This window comes from Schistocerca serialis, chromosome 4 (genome assembly GCF_023864345.2).
Source record: "Schistocerca serialis cubense isolate TAMUIC-IGC-003099 chromosome 4, iqSchSeri2.2, whole genome shotgun sequence".
Lineage (NCBI taxonomy): Eukaryota > Metazoa > Arthropoda > Insecta > Orthoptera > Acrididae > Schistocerca > Schistocerca serialis.
The window spans coordinates 779,330,483-779,348,973 of NC_064641.1; the positions used below are offsets into that span (position 1 = coordinate 779,330,483).

Genomic DNA, 18,491 nt, shown 5'->3' on the forward strand with positions numbered 1-18,491 from the left:
TTTAGTCAAGTTGTGCCACGAATTTCTTTTTCCTCAATCCGATTATCACCTCATTAGTTACTCGATATACCCATTTAATATTCAGCACTCTGTAGTACCACACTTCAAAAGGCGTTATTGTCTTGTCGTCCGAAATGCTTATGCAAGGTTGCCACAGGTTCTAGAAATCAGGGAAATCAGGGAATTTCATACACATCAGGGAAAATTGAATGAAACACTGGAAAAATCTCGTTTTTGTCTCAGTAGATGAATAATAATAATAATAATGGCGTGTGACGAGGGCCTCCCGTCGGGTAGGCCGCTCGCCTGGTGCAAGTCTCTCGATTTGACGCCACTTACAAGGGGAGGCCGCCAATTGTGAAATTCAGATTCGATTCATACTGCGCATAATAAAGGCTCATGGCCAGAGGTGTAATGTGGCAAAGCACCAAGATGCACTTCTCAGCCGTTGTCGAGAAAATCGACCGTTGCGGTGAAATACTCTCTACGATTAATAAATTTCTACAGCGTCGTGCGCAGCGGTAAGCGCTCGGGTTCGTAATCCGAAGGTCGCCAGATCGAATCTCGCGCCATGCAATATTATTTTTAATTATTAGTTTTTTGTATATATATATATATATATATATATATATATATATATATATATATATATATATATATATATACTATTAATGAATTGCTTATGCATGTTGGTGAAGGCAGATCGCTCTCCAATTGTACCGCCTCCATTTTTCCGTTTGTTTAACAGGGTGTACCAAAGCTCTCACGTCCGCACTGATTTTCGACGATGTTATAAGTTGCGCTAGGGACCGCATCTACCTGCTTTCGAAGTTAGCAGGCAACTACGCTGTTATGCGGCGGCTCGTTTCGGCCCATTCAACATCTGTCCTTCAAGTGTAACGAGCGAGTAACGGAGTTTATATTTCATACCTGACACAGCAAATTTGTGTTCGTGGGGTTTCTATTCTAATTCGAACGTTTGACTTACGCTATACGTATTCGTTTCGGAATATCGTTTCTACGTCTTCCGTTAACTATACGTGGTTAACATTATGAAGACAATTAATAACATTTGTGAAATACAACTTTGTTTGCGGGAAACATAATGATGTTCGAAGTCGCCAGTTTTCCCACGACAAACGTCTTTCAACAACTTATTATATGCATAATTGTTGCAACTGATTGCCGGGATATATATATATATATATATATATATATATATATATATATATATATATATGTGTGTGTGTGTGTGTGTGTGTGTGTGTGTGTGTGTACACACATTTGAATTACAGAAAACAAATACCAAAAAAAAAAAAAAAAAAAAAAAAAGAAAAAGGTTGCATGGCGGGAGATTCGATCCGGTGACCTTCGGATTACGAACCCGAGCGCTAACCGCTGCGCCACTACGCTGTAGAGATTTATCAATCGTAGAGAGTATTTCACCGCAACGGTTTATTTTAACTGTCGATTTTCTCGACAACGGCTGAGAAGTGCATCTTGGTGCTTTGCCACATTACACCTCTGGCCATGAGCATTTATTATGCGCAGTATGAATCGAATCTGAATTTCACAATTGGCGGCCTCCCCTTGTTAGGCTACTTGCATGTCGATGGGGATGAAATGATGATGATGATTAGGACAACACAACACCCAGTCCCTGAGCGGAGAAAATCTCCGACCCAGCCGGGAATCGAACCCGGGCCCTTTGGATTGACAGTCTGTCGCGCTGACCACTCAGCTACCGGGGGCGGACCCAGTAGATGAAATGGTTTGTTTACTGAGGTGTCATGCATCGTCGGTGGCTGGGTGCAGCCGAGTACGCGCGCCGCTTCCTTATTCCCTCGTTCTTACCGCTTCTCCCCTTCCTACGACTCCCCTCAGCTTGCAGTCAGTGCTGCCACCAATTCTTGCCGCTAACCTAGCAGCTGCCGAGGAGAGCCAGGGAGGCAAGAGGAGTGGTTTCTTTGTATCTGATTCTCAGAGACTTTAGATGCAATGGCCGAAGACAGAGGTCATGTGAGATTGTGTTGTGTCTGAGTGATTGTGTGATGTGTGTGTGCCTCGTTTTTTTTTTTTTTTTACAAATGCTATGGCTGAAAATTTAGCTGTGAGAGTGTGATTGTTTTTTCTACGTGCCTGTCTGCGGCTCAGCAATCATCTTTATGGTGAGTTGCTACCTGTCCTCGTTATTATTGATTCTCAGAGAATTTGTACAAGTTATCTTCAAAAAATGGCTCTGAGCACTATGGGACTTAACTTCTGAGGTCATCAGTCCCCTAGAACGTATAACTACTTAAACCTAACTAACCTAAGACATCACACACATCCATGCCCGAGGCAGGATTCGAACCTGCGACCGAAGCGGTCGGGCAGCGGCAGACTGCAGCGCCTAGAACCGCTCTGCCACTCCGGCCGGCGTACAAGTTATCTGTTGCATGGCTTGATCACCGTGGTCTCATTTCATCAACTAGCTGTCTGCGGCTCGTGAATAGCTGGCCACACGAGTGGATTTCCGAGACGGGCCAAAACTGCAGGCTGTTTCTGCGGGTACCTGTAATGGATCGGGCCTGCCTATCTATAGCCATTCGGCTCCCATTAATTTGCAGGCCCTGACCTTTGGATATAGTCTCACTGTCCTGCCCACAGGCCGGTCTGTTTGTGTGTGGCGTAATGCAGCACATTTTCATGGTTTATCCACAGACCCACGACTGCGGTGGTCCTCAGCAGACCAGAGGCCATGGGCGATGGATTTCAGTAATTGCGACCGTCTCACCGCAAATACGTTTGGCAGCGTGGTGTTTTACAGACATTTTATTTCTTCTTGTACATTTTGGCACTTCAAAAGTAGTTTATAAGTTAGAAATTGTAGAAAATAAGAAGAAGAAAACTGTGTCAATTTCTGGCAGTTTGTACGCTGTGTACTGATATATTTCTTGAAAGAAAAATCACACAATACCTGTAAAATAGTAGATATAGGACAGTGGGTAATAACCGACAATAATGAACAAAGTAAACCAACATTTTATTGGCGGTCACCTGCAGTGTTGGTTTACACAATTCTTTTGCATCTTATAAACTTCTTTCAAGAGGCCTACTTTTTTCTGAGGTTATTTCTGAAATCAGTTCAAAATGGCTCTGAGCACTATGGGACTTAACATCTGAGGTCATCAGTCCCCTAGAACTTAGAACTAATTAAACGTAACTAACCTAAGGACATCACACACATCCATGCCCGAGGCAGGATTCGAACCTGCGACCGTATCGGTCGCGCGGATCCAGACTGAAGCGCCTAGAACCGCGTGGCCACTGCGGCCGGCCTCTGAAATTAGTCAAGGTATTTTAAATCTGTATTGCGACTCCAAGGAAATGCGTATTTTTATCGCAAAATGTGTTTCGTTTTATTGAAACAAAATAACATCAGTGGTCTTAATGAAACACATATATCACTTGGCTTCCTTTCTCCATCTAAAAACAGTTCATTACAGAAGATGTTGATGTTAGTACTTAAAATGTTTGCTCACACAGGGAACCCCGTCTGATTGCTAGCTTTTTTAAATATTTCCCCATTTGCACTATTGTTTCTGGTACCGTATCTGTAAAGACAGATTCTCAACTTACGTCTTAATTTACCCTTGAGATCTCAAAATTTTGTCAGGGAAAAATGCTAAAACTTGTCTGGAAATCAGGGAAATATCAGGGAATTTCACTAGGGGAAACTTGTGGCAACCTTGTTATCATTCACGTTTCAGTTCCGGACAAGGCTATAATCTGCATACACACCTTCAAAAAAGACTTCCTAAGACATAAGTTATACTAGGTGTAAACGAAGTCCTGTTTCTGAGAAGAGATTTTCATTCCATAGTCAGTTTCCATTTTATATCCTCTCTGCTACGGCCATAGCAGTTATAATGCTGCTCAAATACCAAAACTTAGTTACTACTTTTACTGTCTCATTTGGTAACCTAATTCCCTCAGCATAACCAGGTTTAATTCGAATAAAATTTCGCTACCCTTGCTTTACATTTGTTGATACTGAGCGAGGTGGAGCAGTGGTTAGCACACTGGACTCGCATTCGGGAGGACGACGGTTCAAACCCTCGTCCGGCCATCCTGATTTAGGTTTTCTGTGATTTCCCTAAATCGCTTCTGGCAAATGCCGGGATGGTTCCTTTGAAAGGGCACGGCCGATCTCCTTCCCCATCCTTCCCTAATCCGATGGGACCGATGACCTCACTGTTTGGTCCCCTCCCCGCAAATCAACCAACCAACATTTGTTGATGTTCATCTTCTAACCTCTTACTCGATACACTACCCATTCCATTCAGCTGCTCTTCCAAGGCCTTTGGCGTATCAGAGAGCACTAAAATGTCATCGGCAAACCTCAAAGTTTTTATTTCTTTACCCTGAATTTGAATTCTCTCTCGAAATTTCTTCTTGATTTCCTTCAATGCTAGCTGACTCCACAGGCTTAACAACATAGGTGATAGGCTACAGCCCCGTCTCACTCTTTCCAACCAGTGCTTCCCTTCTCTTTCACGTCTTTCGATTACTGTAGCTGCAGTCACATTTTTGTACAAGTTATAAATAACCACTCGCTCCCTGGATTTATATCTGCTTCCTTAACATTCCAGTGAACATTGTCAAAAGGTTTCTAGAAATCTACAAATGCCTTTGTTTAACCAATCTTCTAAGATAAGCCGTAAGATACGTATTACCCAAATATTCCTTCGTTTTTCCTGAACCAAAATTGATCTTCCCCTAGGTCTGCTTCTACCAATTTTTTCATTCTTATGTATGTACGTTGCACAAAAAAATTGAGGGTCACTTTTTTAAAACCCCGCCACTTTCCCCATTGCGACGCAGAAGTTTGAAATTTGATTCAAAGGTGCCTACAACCTCCCTCTGTAATAGTACAAAAGCGTGGTACCCTGCTACGTCACCCTGGGGCTCGACGACGCTCCAAACATGCCAAATGAAGGCCAGAGTTCAGAAGATCATGTGAAGTGTAAGTCTGGTTAATGATGTTACATTGGCACCACAATTCTGTTCAACGCCAAGAAGGATGTGTCACACGATGGGAATATCCTCTCTCTCTCTTTCTCGTTCTCTCTCTCTCTCTCTCTCTCTTTCTCTCTCTCTCTCTCTATCACACACACACACACACACGATGGAGCTCAGAACCACGACCCAGCGTTAAAATCAAGCGGTTTTTCTGTTTTCATATGGGTGGCTGAGGAAAACATTTCAGACATACTGCCGCTCCGAATCGACACGGAGGTAGCATAAAGGGCGTAAGTGAAACCACTTATTCCCTTGGAGTGTACATTTATGCAAATTTTGCAGTCGAAAGCTACATTTTGCATTGCGATGTGCGAGACAACGACGCATAGTAACAAGTAGTTGCATTACACTTCGTGTAACCTGTATTGATACTCACCGGACTGTCGTCAGGAAATGGTGCATTTAGGGCTGGGTAGCCGCCAGTCATGAAAGGAGTGACTTCTGGAGTGGTCGTGCCGCTGTCGCCTGCAAGAATGAACAAATGATACCTTAAGTTCAACAAATACAATGTACTGTATAATCAACAACGTTGTGCATTACTGAAGGTGATCAGAAAGGCGATCGCAAAATTCGATACAGCCATGAAATTGTCGTAGAGAACTCGGGGGCATTCTGCCAAGTGCACCAGGCATCGCACAAATCAGATGCTGCAAATACTTGGTAAGAAGAGTTTCTTCGCTGGGCTCTGGTGTGATGACCACGACGCTTCTGATATACAAACACAAAAAAATCAACAGGTGTCAGATCAGGGAGCAAGGTGACCATGCAATTGGACCTCCCCTTCCGATCCAACGCCTGGGAGGTGTGGCTTTGGATAGGGATGTATACACTGGTCAGCCAGAACATGATGACCACCTACATATTATCGAGATAAACACGTCCAGGCGATAGCAGCGTCACCTGGCAAGTAATGACTGCTAGTCAGACACATGCATGGTGCATGTAGTATCAGTAAGCGTGCTGTCTGTGTGTAGAATGGAGAAGCCGCGCGATCTAAGTTTGACCGAGGGCAGACTGTGATGGCCTGGAGGCTCAGTACGAACATTTCGGAAACAGCACCACTTCTCGGGTGTTCGAGGAATGCTGTGGTGAGTGTCTCCAACACATTCAGACGTCATGAGGTTGGGCGGCCATTCCTCATAACAGATGTAGGACGCCGTAGGCTGGGCACACTGGTAAAATAGGACGGGCAGCGAGCTGCGGAAGAACTAACATAAGACTTAAATGCTGGGCAGAGAACAAGTGTGGCTTTGGATGGGGATGTATACACTGGTCTGCCAGAACATGATGACCACCGACCTATTACCGACATAAACACGTCCAGGCGATAGCAGCTTCCCCTGGGTACCCTGATCTGACACCTGTTGGTTTTTTAGTATTTGTATATTAGAAGCGTCGCGGTCATGACACCAGATCCCGACGAAGAAACTCTTCTTATCAAGATACTTGCAGCTTCTTATAAGGTTTGTGCGATGTCTGGACACACAGTCCATCTAACAGTCCTAAAAATGGGCGTCCACAGCCGACGACCCATGCATGTGTCAATGTTAACACCATGACATCGGGAACTACGACTGAAATGGACACGAGACCATCGTCACTGGACGTTGGTGCATTGGCAGAGCATTACATGGTTAATGAAAACCGATATCTTCTTCATCATGCCTATGGGAAGGCGCAATCCGTTGTCTTCCAGGGGAACAGCTCCTTGACACCTGTACTGCGGGAAGGAAAAAACTGTCGGTGACTCCATTATGTTCTTGGGACCATTCATGTGGGCATCCATGGGTCCAGTGGAGCTCGCGCAAGTCACCTTGACGGCCAAGGAGTACGGTACACTGGCTGCAGACCACGTACACCCCTTCATGACGATCATGTTTCCCTAAGGCAGTGGCATTTTTAAACAAGATAATGGTCACGAGGCCAGGAGCGTGATGGAGTGGTTCGAGAAACACAGTGGCGAGTTCCAGTTGATGTGCTGGCCTCCCAACTCGTCAGATCTGAACCCGATCGAACACATCTGGGATGTGACTGAACGTGGCGTCACAGTCATCGTTCCTCTCCCCGGAATTTACAGGAATTGGTGTCTTGTGTAAGCACATGTGGTGCCCACTCTCTCCAGCGACCTAACAAGGCCCCATTGTTTCCAAGCCACGATGCGTCGCCATTGTTATCCGTGTCAAAGGTGGACACACCGGCTATTACGTAGGTGGTCATAATGTTCTGGCTGGTCAGTGTAGAAACACCAGCACTATGCAGTGCCTGAGCGCTGAAACGGAAACACTGAACGAGGCGGCGCGAACGCTGCATAGACCGACACCGCGCAAGGCCTTGATAGCGGCCCATCCACAGTGCTTCTCATCCCTCTACGCCCCAACATGTACACCGATGCCCATCATCTCTCTAGACGTTGCCTTGTCATGTTCATCACAGGATCAGTCATATAACTATGATCAGTGTTTTATACGCGTTAGCTTTCGATGCTTGCATAAAGACAGATAATTTTCAGATGAAAACTCTGATTCCACTTTCTTGTTTGTAGGAATGCACTCGGAAACCGAAGTACCAATTAAATTTTGTTACTGGCCTTTTCTTCGAGCCCGCATGCGGATCTGACTCGGGCGGAGTCGACAGTAATCGTAATCCTCTAATTGGTTCAAATGGCTCTAAGCACTATGGGACTTAACATCTGAGGTCATCAGTCCCCTAGACTTAGAACTACTTAAATCTAACTAACCTAAGGACACCATACACATCCATGCCCGAGGCAGGATTCGAGCCTGCGACCATAGCAGCCGCGTGGTTCCGGACTGAAACGCCTAGAACTGCTTGGCCACAACGGCTGGCAATCCTCTAATTCCTTCGTTTCACTCGAAACACTCTCCACCGTACGGCAAATCGACGACTTTTGGATAACGCAGAGCTTTAAACGGGGTTAGTAGCAGGGCTACGGCAAATGGCCGGACCACAGTTACTGCCGCCCGGTGACCGTGTTTCGCCATGCCTCGTCACCGCAGACGCCGACGGCCATAAGGCTCCATTGGGCTATACAGGCCTACGTGATGTAGTGGCTTGGCAATTTACTTCGGTATTATTTGATATGACAACGAGTGCAACACTTGCAATCTTCAGCACTTGTCAGAACGGCATGGTGATTCTTCATCGGTATGTAGTCACGGTTACGTCAGTAATGACATTCAGTTATGAAAGGGACGAGTAACGAATACTTTGTAACGAGTATGTGCTTCGTCAGTGCCGAATACATACAGTACAAAATGTAACTGTTATTTTCACAGTCCCACTTTTCAATTAGTGGGGACTGGCGACTAGGTATGCAGACTGGCGCTTAGACGAAGCAGCTCCTTGCAACATTTATAAAGTGCACAATTTTATGCCTGAATTAGTTAGTTTTCCGTTTCTCCTACTTGCTGTTTGTGAGCTACAGAAAAATAGGCTAGATCTGTATAAATTGTTCCGTCAAAAAACTGTACATAACTTTTCGGTTCCTGTCATCAGTATCCGTAGATAATTTGATGTCTGCGCACATCGAAGCGTCACTCTCTGTCGGGATGTTACTAACAGAAATGATCTTATCTATATTTCAATATTCGTTTTTATATTCATTTCAGTTATAAAGCTGGCGGGAATGGCCGAGCGGTTCTAGGCGCTACAGTCTGGCACCGTGCGACCGCTACGGTCGCAGGTTCGAATCCTGCCTCGGGTATGGATGCGTGTGATGTCCTTAGGTTAGTTAGATTTAAGTAGTTCTAAGTTCTAGGGCACTGATGGCCTCAGAAGTTAAGTCCCATAGTGCTCAGAGCCATTTGAATCAATTTTCTCAGTTATAAGCTCTAATGAGTATCTGTAAAGTTTCAATTAGAACGTAGACCAAATCAGCTGCGACAATGAAGCTAGGTGACGGTGTCAGTTCCTCTCCATGTATTGACCTTTCAATGTGACACAGTTTTCTCAACGACGGACGACTAGGCGGAGACCTTGGTTGTATGATTTTACATGTTGCCTGTTGAGGAAAGGTTCCACCTCGAAAATCCCCTCGTCGTTACTATGCATGTGCCTGCCACGCAACAGTTTCTTCATTAGAGGAAAGATGAAGAAGTCAGAGTGTGCCATGTCAGGTGAATGGGTGGGGTGAGCCTAAATTTGGCAAGCCAAAGAAGCAACTTGTGTGACTATCTTCTCCAGAAAGAGCTTGGGAATTGCTGCTAAGCGAAAATATCCCCTTGAATAGCTTCCCGCGACGCTTCGTCTTGATAGCACCCCGTGGTATACTACCAAAATCATGGATTGATAAACAGGAAATACAGTTTGTCACTACACGTATTCAAGGTGATGGAACCTTATGGGCAAGTGAAGTAATAATTATTGCCATGCCGATGAGGAATTCGAGAAAGCTTTTCTAAACAAGTATTGGTAAGCCAAAATACAAGAACGTTTAAATCGTAAGGTGTATAATCCCGAGACGTACAACAGAAAAGCAAGTACACTGTGTAAATATTTTGAGAAGTATATACACTCCTGGAAATGGAAAAAAGAACACATTGACACCGGTGTGTCAGACCCACCATACTTGCTCCGGACACTGCGAGAGGGCTGTACAAGCAATGATCACACGCAAGGCACAGCGGACACACCAGGAACCGCGGTGTTGGCCGTCGAATGGCGCTAGCTGCGCAGCATTTGTGCACCGCCGCCGTCAGTGTCAGCCAGTTTGCCGTGGCATACGGAGCTCCATCGCAGTCTTTAACACTGGTAGCATGCCGCGACAGCGTGGACATGAACCGTATGTGCAGTTGACGGACTATGAGCGAGGGCGTATAGTGGGCATGCGGGAGGCCGGGTGGACGTACCGCCGAATTGCTCAACACGTGGGGTGTGAGGTCTCCACAGTACATCGATGTTGTCGCCAGTGGTCGGCGGAAGGTGCACGTGCCCGTCGACCTGGGACCGGACCGCAGCGACGCACGGATGCACGCCAAGACCGTAGGATCCTACGCAGTGCCGTAAGGGACCGCACCGCCACTTCCCAGCAAATTAGGGACACTGTTGCTCCTGGGGTATCGGCGAGGACCATTCGCAACCGTCTCCATGAAGCTGGGCTACGGTCCCGCACACCGTTAGGCCGTCTTCCGCTCACGCCCCAACATCGTGCAGCCCGCCTCCAGTGGTGTCGCGACAGGCGTGAATGGAGGGACGAATGGAGACGTGTCGTCTTCAGCGATGAGAGTCGCTTCTGCCTTGGTGCCAATGATGGTCGTATGCGTGTTTGGCGCCGTGCAGGTGAGCGCCACAATCAGGACTGCATACGACCGAGGCACACAGGGCCAACACCCGGCATCATGGTGTGGGGAGCGATCTCCTACACTGGCCGTACACCACTGGTGATCGTCGAGGGGACACTGAATAGTGCACGGTACATCCAAACCGTCATCGAACCCATCGTTCTACCATTCCTAGACCGGCAAGGGAACTTGCTGTTCCAACAGGACAATGCACGTCCGCATGTATCCCGTGCCACCCAACGTGCTCTAGAAGGTGTAAGTCAACTACCCTGGCCAGCAAGATCTCCGGATCTGTCCTCCATTGAGCATGTTTGGGACTGGATGAAGCATCGTCTCACGGGGTCTGCACGTCCAGCACGAACGCTGGTCCAACTGAGGCGCCAGGTGGAAATGGCATGGCAACCCGTTCCACAGGACTACATCCAGCATCTCTACGATCGTCTCCATGGTAGAATAGCAGCCTGCATTGCTGCGAAAGGTGGATATACACTGTACTAGTGCCGACATTGTGCATGCTCTGTTGCCTGTGTCTATGTGCCTGTGGTTCTGTCAGTGTGATCATGTGATGTATCTGACCCCAGGAATGTGTCAATAAAGTTTCCCCTTCCTGGGACAATGAATTCACGGTGTTCTTATTTCAATTTCCAGGAGTGTAAATAAGACGAAATATTTGGATGAACTAATGCCCAAACAAGAAGTCATACGGCTTTTAAAATCAAAATTACCAGCCTCAATAAAAGAAAAAACTGCTTCATATACCAGATTCAGACTTAGAACTTTTCATGTCAATGCTTGATTCTATCGACCTGTAGCATGAAGAAGCGAAATTGAACGGGGGCAGTAATGCTCAAGTACCAAACAATAACAGTAATAACTATTACCAATATCTCAATGAAAACGGTAATGGTAACAAAATGGGAATAGTTTGCCGCAGTCTTACAATGGTAATAATAACCTAGGACAAACGGATGGCAGGAGACCGCCATAACCCTATGACCTCTTCAGGAGATTTTAGTTATGACGATTTGCAAATATATATACACAAATCCGTCGTGCAACCAATAACAAACTATGGGAGTGAGTGCTGGGAACTCAAAGAAACGGAAAAAAAGGTAATTAGAGCTTTAGAAATGCCCATTTGAATGGAGCAAGTATAATTTCTCGACTTAATCAGGTAAGAAATGAGGAACTAAGAGGAAACACACAGACACATTATAGTATTACGGACAAAATAGAAGGAAGACAGATATGATACTTTGGACATGTCAAAAGAATGGATGAAGACGGACGACTAAAAAGTACTTCCACGACAACCTGAGGGGAAAGAGAAGGTGAGGAACACCACGCGAAATGTTGCTAAGTGATATTCGAGAAGCGATGGAGACAAGGGGAATAGAAAATGACTAGGCAGAATGGTGAGATCGAAGCGTTTGTTGACATAAATGTCGGATGCGGCGACAACAATAGAGACCCTGCTACAAGACGACGATTTGCCCCTTACGAGCATAATCCGTCAGCACAAAATCAAAAAGTTCACCTTCCCCTAATGATGGTTGGACCTTTGCCCTTCTCGGCAGTGGCGTACCCACGTTTATACTGCCCGATTTTCTCCTTTATTTCAGGCTCAAAATTATCCGCCCTACATTCGTCCATAGCGATTAGGTGGCTTGAGAAGTCCTGACACAGGTGCAACATTTCCGTTTCTGGCTCGGTTCAGAGTTTTTTTTTTTTTTTTTTTCAATGGATGGCAGTAGTCGCTGACCCAAGGGGGCGAAGGGGGTTCAAATGGTTCAAATGGCTCTAAGCACTATGGGACTTAACATCTGAGGTCATCCATCCTCCAGAACTAAGATCTACTTAAATCTAACTGACCTAAGGACATCACACACATCCATGCCTGAGGCAGGATTCGAACCTGCGACCGTAGCAGCAGCGCGGTTACGGACTGAAGCGCCTAGAACCGCTCGGCCACACCGGCTGGCTGCGAAGGAGGGGGGGGGGCGCACTTTTTCAACCAAAATTTTGAAACTTTCCGGCACTCTGAAACTGCGTGCCCCACCTAGACTCGAATCCGGAGCCTTTGCCTTTCGCGGACAATTGCACTACGCACTGACCTATCCAGGCAAGACCTACGATTCCCCTGCCCCCTCTCATATCATAGCTTCACTTGCCCCAGCTCCTCTCTCCTATCTCCCAAACTGTACAGAAGTTGTTCTGCATGTCTTAAGGGCCTAACCTGCCGAAAAGTTTCGTATCAGCGCACACTCCACTGAGGAGTGAAAATTCGTTCTTGAGACATCTACATCTACGTCTACATGAGTACTCTGCACTTCACACTTAAGTGTCCGGCAGATGATTCTTCGAACCACCTTCAGACTGTTTCTCTACCATTCCACACTCTAAAAGCGAGTAGGAAAAATGAACACTTAAAACTTCCCGTATGAACTCTGATTTCTCTTATTTTTTTACGATTTGAAATTGAATATAAACATTCATAACCGCAATAAACTTTTTTTTAACATAAGGTTACCGATTTCGGTCTGTTTTAGACCATCTTCAGACGCACACGATGTAGGTGGTGGCTGAGAACGGAGCAGACAATACACCTCCACGAACGTAATCTAGGTGATTCATTTCAAAGGCCTCTTCTGGCGTTTACTCTGCACGATCTTGTTGGTCTTTTCTTTGTCGTGCATGGCAAAAATTCTGGAAAATGTGTGGCCATAAGACGTGTCGCTTTTGATGTTCGATGTGGACGTCCACTTGATGGGCCTGGTTGTGGATAGGATACGGCCAGTATATACCGGAACTCAGCACCATTTCCAATCTGCTGTTTTCGCCGCCATGCCTTGAATGCAGTGAAGCATGCAGCATTCCATACATGGAGAGAAACCGTCTGATAGCATTTCGTTTTTCAGTTTGCTCCTAGCCCTCTAACAGCTTTCCAATGGGGAACCGCTCCAGCCCACGTCTCCCATATTCTTCTTGTAGTCCATGACAACACTTGGCTTTTGCACGATACCATTCTTGGTATTCACTTCTTAAAGTGAATCGTCAATGAACGTGTTGACGATCACGACTGTCTGTTGCCCTGTTAATTTCTGAACAGTTACATACTCGCCCTTCTTCAGTTTCACGTTTTCATGAAGTCAAGGAACTACCTTCTGTATTGTCACATTGTGCCGATAACTTTTTTCTTTATTTTTATTTTATCCCCCTGCGCCGCATATGGTCGGCAGGGAGGGGGGGGGGGGGGGGGGGGGGGAAGCCACCAACGGCACAGTCAACCCACTCTGTCGCCAATTGACGATAAAGTTTGTAAGTAGGCTGTTTAGGTTTTTTTATTGGTAACGCCACCTTTGTATAAAAATCACTGGCTGTGCTGTGTGCAGTCTGTGGCTAGTTTGCATCGTTGTCTGCCATTGTAGTGTTGGGCAGCGGCAGCTGGATGTGAACAGCGCGTAGCGTTGCGCAGTTGCAGGTGAGCCGCCAGCAGTGGTGGATGTGGGGGGAGAGATGGCGGAGTTTTGTAATTTGTCATGAACTGCTATATATATTATGACTATTAAGGTAAATACATTGTTTGTTCTCTATTAATATCTTTCATTTGCTAACTATCCCTATCAGTAGTTAGTGCCTTCCGTAGTTTGAATCTTTTATTTAGCTGGCAGTAGTGGCGCTCGCTGTATTGCAGTAGTTCGAGTAACCAAGATTTTTGTGAGGTAAGTGATTTGTGAAACGCATAGGTTAATGTTAGTCAGGGCCATTTTTTTGTAGGGATTTTTGAAAGTCAGATTGCGTTGCGCTAAAAATATTGTGTGTCAGGTTAAGCACAGTCATTTGTAATTTTTCTAAGGGGACGTTTCATATGTCGACCCTTAGCCGAGGATACCTCACTGGAATCTTCTGATTTTTTCTTGTAGTTTGTGTAATTAGTGTAGCTTTTGTTTATTGCTAGCGCGTAATTGCAGAGAGAATCTCCTTTGTAGTTGCAGTCTTTCATTGTGGTACAGTAAAACAGTTGTAGCATGCATGCAGTTTTACACCAAGTATTTCTCAGCAGCGCGTGCAATTAACTAGATATTTTTTCAGTGTATGTTAATGTGTTCTCTTATTTTTGCTCTTCAAATTGTGCTTTTCTGTGTTATCGTGTGAAATATTGTGGCAATAATGGCGTGTGAAAAACGTAACACTCGGCTCCAAAGTAAACTGAGAAATAATAGTGACGACGAGCGTAGCTTATCAGCGCCGCCGAGTAATGAATTTACTAGTGTTCAAAGTAGTAATTTGGTAACTGTGTATAGGGAAATGGAGCGGGCGTCAAATAATGGTGTAGACAGTGAAACAGGTAGCGAACAGGGAAGCATTATCGATCGATCGGTCGGCAACAGCTCGTCTCAGGAATCGGGAATGACAGAACACAATATTGCAAATACTGTAGACTCAGGTTTTGGGTTCTCACCGATTTCTCAAATGAGTCAAGACACATTTTCCGCTTGTCAAAATGTGAATGTTGCCGGTGCAAATTCACTGCCGAAAAGCACTGAGGAACATGTTTCAGACACCAATGCATTGTTATTACAATTAATACAACAAATGGGACAAACATTGCAAAAGCTTCAAAAGTTAGGCACAATGGAACAAAATCAGAGACAAACACAGCAAAAGCTTCAAAAGTTAGACACAATGGAACAACACCAGAGACAAACACAGCAACAGTTAGACGCAATGGAACAAAATCTTCACACCACGCTTGAACAAACACGTGAAGATTTAACTACTGAGTTACATAACATCGAATCGAAATGTCAAAAAGTCTGTAATGACGTAAAAACACAAATTTGTGAGCATTTCCAACCTATTTTTTCGCGTCATGAAAATGCATTACGGAATCATGAAGTAGCCATAAAAGAACTGCAAACTATTGTTCATGAAAATCACAACACCTTGCAAGCTAAAATTGACTCAGTTGCATCTACCGATTCGGTTACGCAACTTGCAAAAACTCAAGAAAACTTGAAGGACACAGTAGATACGATTTCAACACAAATGGACACTCTGAAACTTGGTTCAGAAAAACACACTGAGGAAATAAGTACACTATCGGAGAAAGTAGCCGAACTTTCAGATCAGTTCACTAACTTATCTGCAAAGGTAGATGATGACCTGAATGACACAAGACCTGTAGCCATCACTGACACAGAAGAGTATGAACAAATTAAGAAATTCAAACAAAATCAGAATCAAATTTGCACAAGTAATACAAAAATTTCATATTTCAGAGGACACTCGCGCTCCAACATGGGAAGAGGAACTTAGAAATACGGAAAATCCACAAAATAATAACACAGGGCATTTCGGAAATTATGAAAGAAATTGGCAAGGTGCACCGAATTTTGAGATGGAACCGCCGACACGACGTAACAATGACCGATATGCGACTCGCCGACATGATGACTTTGACTATAAGCTGTTCATTACTACACGTAAATTCAAAACATTTAAGAATTCTGGCAACGACATTCATCCACAAGCGTGGCTCCCTCAATTCTCTCATTGTTTTCCTCCCAACTGGTCATTGGAGCACAGGTTAGAATTTATGTGTGGCTACTTGGAGAATGAACCAGCTGTAAGAATGCGATCGGTGATTCACGATTGCCACAATGAAGGAGATTTTTATCATGCCTTCCTCTCAGCATATTGGTCTCAAGCTACACAAGACCGAGTAAAACATAGCATCATAATGATGAAACATTTCGAACAATCTGAATTTTCCAGTCTTGTGAAATATTTTGAAGACATGTTGCACAAGAATCAGTACCTGACAAACCCATACAGCCCCTCAGAACTCATCCGCATATGCTTAATCAAATTACCTGAACATTTACGACATATTATTTTAGCAGGACGTTGCAAAGAAGACATTGAGGCTTTTCAGGGACTGTTACAAGAACTGGAAATTGACACTGACAATCGGGGAATGCGGAAACAGGAGCACAACAATTACAGATCACATCTGTCACAATTCCGCGATGACAGAAGTAATATACGACAAGGCTATTCTTTCAACGTAAATCGTGACCGAAACAGACACCACCCGTATGACAACCATTGGCAGAGTAGTAACAATTACAGGGAAAGATCACCTCTCCGCGGTAATGACTATCACAGAGACAATCAGAGAAACAGACAATATGGGAACCAAAATAATTATTATCAAGGGAGACAGAATAACTTTAGACGCAACGGTCCAGCGCGCAGTTACGATTCAGGGAGAAATTCTCCACCACGTGACCGACAAGAAAGAAACTATGGCATCTACCGACATGATGACAGACGATATGATCATAAAGACAGACCTGAATTGCATCAGAACTGGCGGGATTTAAACAGGGCAGGGCCCTCTCGTCACGGTGAATTTGTAGAAGTTAGGTCTCCATATTCCAGTAACGATGCGCGCTAACAAAGAAACAGACAATGACTCGCACCGCAGGCAGCCACCTGCGCCCGCTGGCTCAGGGAAAAATAACATTGACGCTAACGTTGAGCAAAATTCCAGTATTCTTTACGGACGAATACCGCATGATAATTGCATTCAAGTTGAAACTCTGCATACTAGGAAGAGTAAAGGTTTACACCACATTTCACATGTAAAACCGTTTATTGAGAGATAATCTGCTTTTTAACTTAGTCTTTGCTATAAAACTTTTCACTTCACATTTCTAGTATGCTTTGTCAGACTTAAGAAACTGTTAACATGCAACGATGTTTGAAGTTAAATATCCAGTCAAGAACCAAGAGAACTTATTTAAACAGAAATTACGAATGCATTGTTATTGTGAACAGACGACACAGTGTTATTGTGTGTGTACATTCTTGCTTGTTAGTTGCATGATTACGTAACGACTATAAGGCTCACATACTTAGAACATTTACCAGTACTGCTAATGAGATGATAATGCAACATTTTGGTTTACTTGAAAATACATTCTGGATTTAAAGTACTTTCTGTGAAATTAATGATGACTTAGCATTTGGTTTCTTTGACAGATACACGATTATATCACGACGCTACTAATGAGTGACAATTTACAATGTTGTTTTTGCGGTGTATCTGTTTTATATCCGCACAGTTTTTCTGAATTCTTCTGGAAAGCAAAACATGTTTTAGTAGTAAGCTACAATGTGAGGGCCTTTTTCGTAGCACAACAATACTTTACAGTATAGTACTTTCTTGATCACAGTAATGTACGTAATAACTACGATATCTATACACAAAGCATTTCACTTTCGTTTATGATGGGGTAAGTACATTGACTTCTGCAGAACTTAGCTTTCGGAGGACGATAATTACGACACTTCCACAAAATTATCTTACAGCAAGATGCACATTTAGCGCTACAGGACACGCATTTGAGTGATTAATTTTGTACTTAAAACATTTATTTTTAAAGATATTTGAAGTACAATGATACGAAGTTTTTCCATGATACATTTTATTCCATTGCTGTAATCTGTAACACCTGAGGGTATAATTACATTAATCCTCAGGGGGGTACACGCTTACTTTGTGTATCATATGTTTGGCAAGCATAAGGAGCCCTAGCTAATATGGTATTTGCTTATACAACTCTACACACCGGTACCATATTTCTCTAACACACAAATTACACACCTATCTCATCATTTAACAGAGAAAGAAACTTTTTTTTTACTACATCAGTGACAGATGTTTACGTAATTACACAGTTGGATAACTTCACACTTATGAAATTGTATTTTGTCTGTACTTTGTGAAATGCTCATATTTTTTCGGAACCATTGTGATACTACGAGAGCTTTGAATGATGTATTTGGTATGGGATCATGATTTTTAAAGTACGTTTGAGGCAGATGACACTTTTGACATGAGCAGAGAATTTTTTTAGGTTTTGAAATTATTGGAGGAAGCTACGACGATTTTGAGAGTTGACTGAGGTGTTATGATATTATTACGATGACTATGTGTATTATGCTGTTGCGGTATGTTTATGATCAGTAAGCTGATGCTATATGAGTTATTTGATTATGCTACATATCTGTTATGATGAAATATTGAAGAAGTGTTGACGAATAAGGTAAGGAATA

At 44.0% G+C, this 18,491-nt stretch overlaps 1 protein-coding gene across 2 annotated transcripts in view; it reads right to left on the reverse strand.

Annotated features, from left to right (window-relative positions):
• The window catches only part of LOC126473350 (macrophage colony-stimulating factor 1 receptor-like), a 326,467-nt gene that overhangs the window by 146,665 nt on the left and 161,311 nt on the right, over window positions 1-18,491 (reverse strand). For both annotated transcript variants that reach the window (XM_050100347.1, XM_050100348.1), the window contains exon 8: window positions 5,441-5,529. In XM_050100347.1, the coding sequence (XP_049956304.1) occupies window positions 5,441-5,529 (89 nt within the window). The remainder of the gene's footprint in view (window positions 1-5,440; window positions 5,530-18,491) is intronic.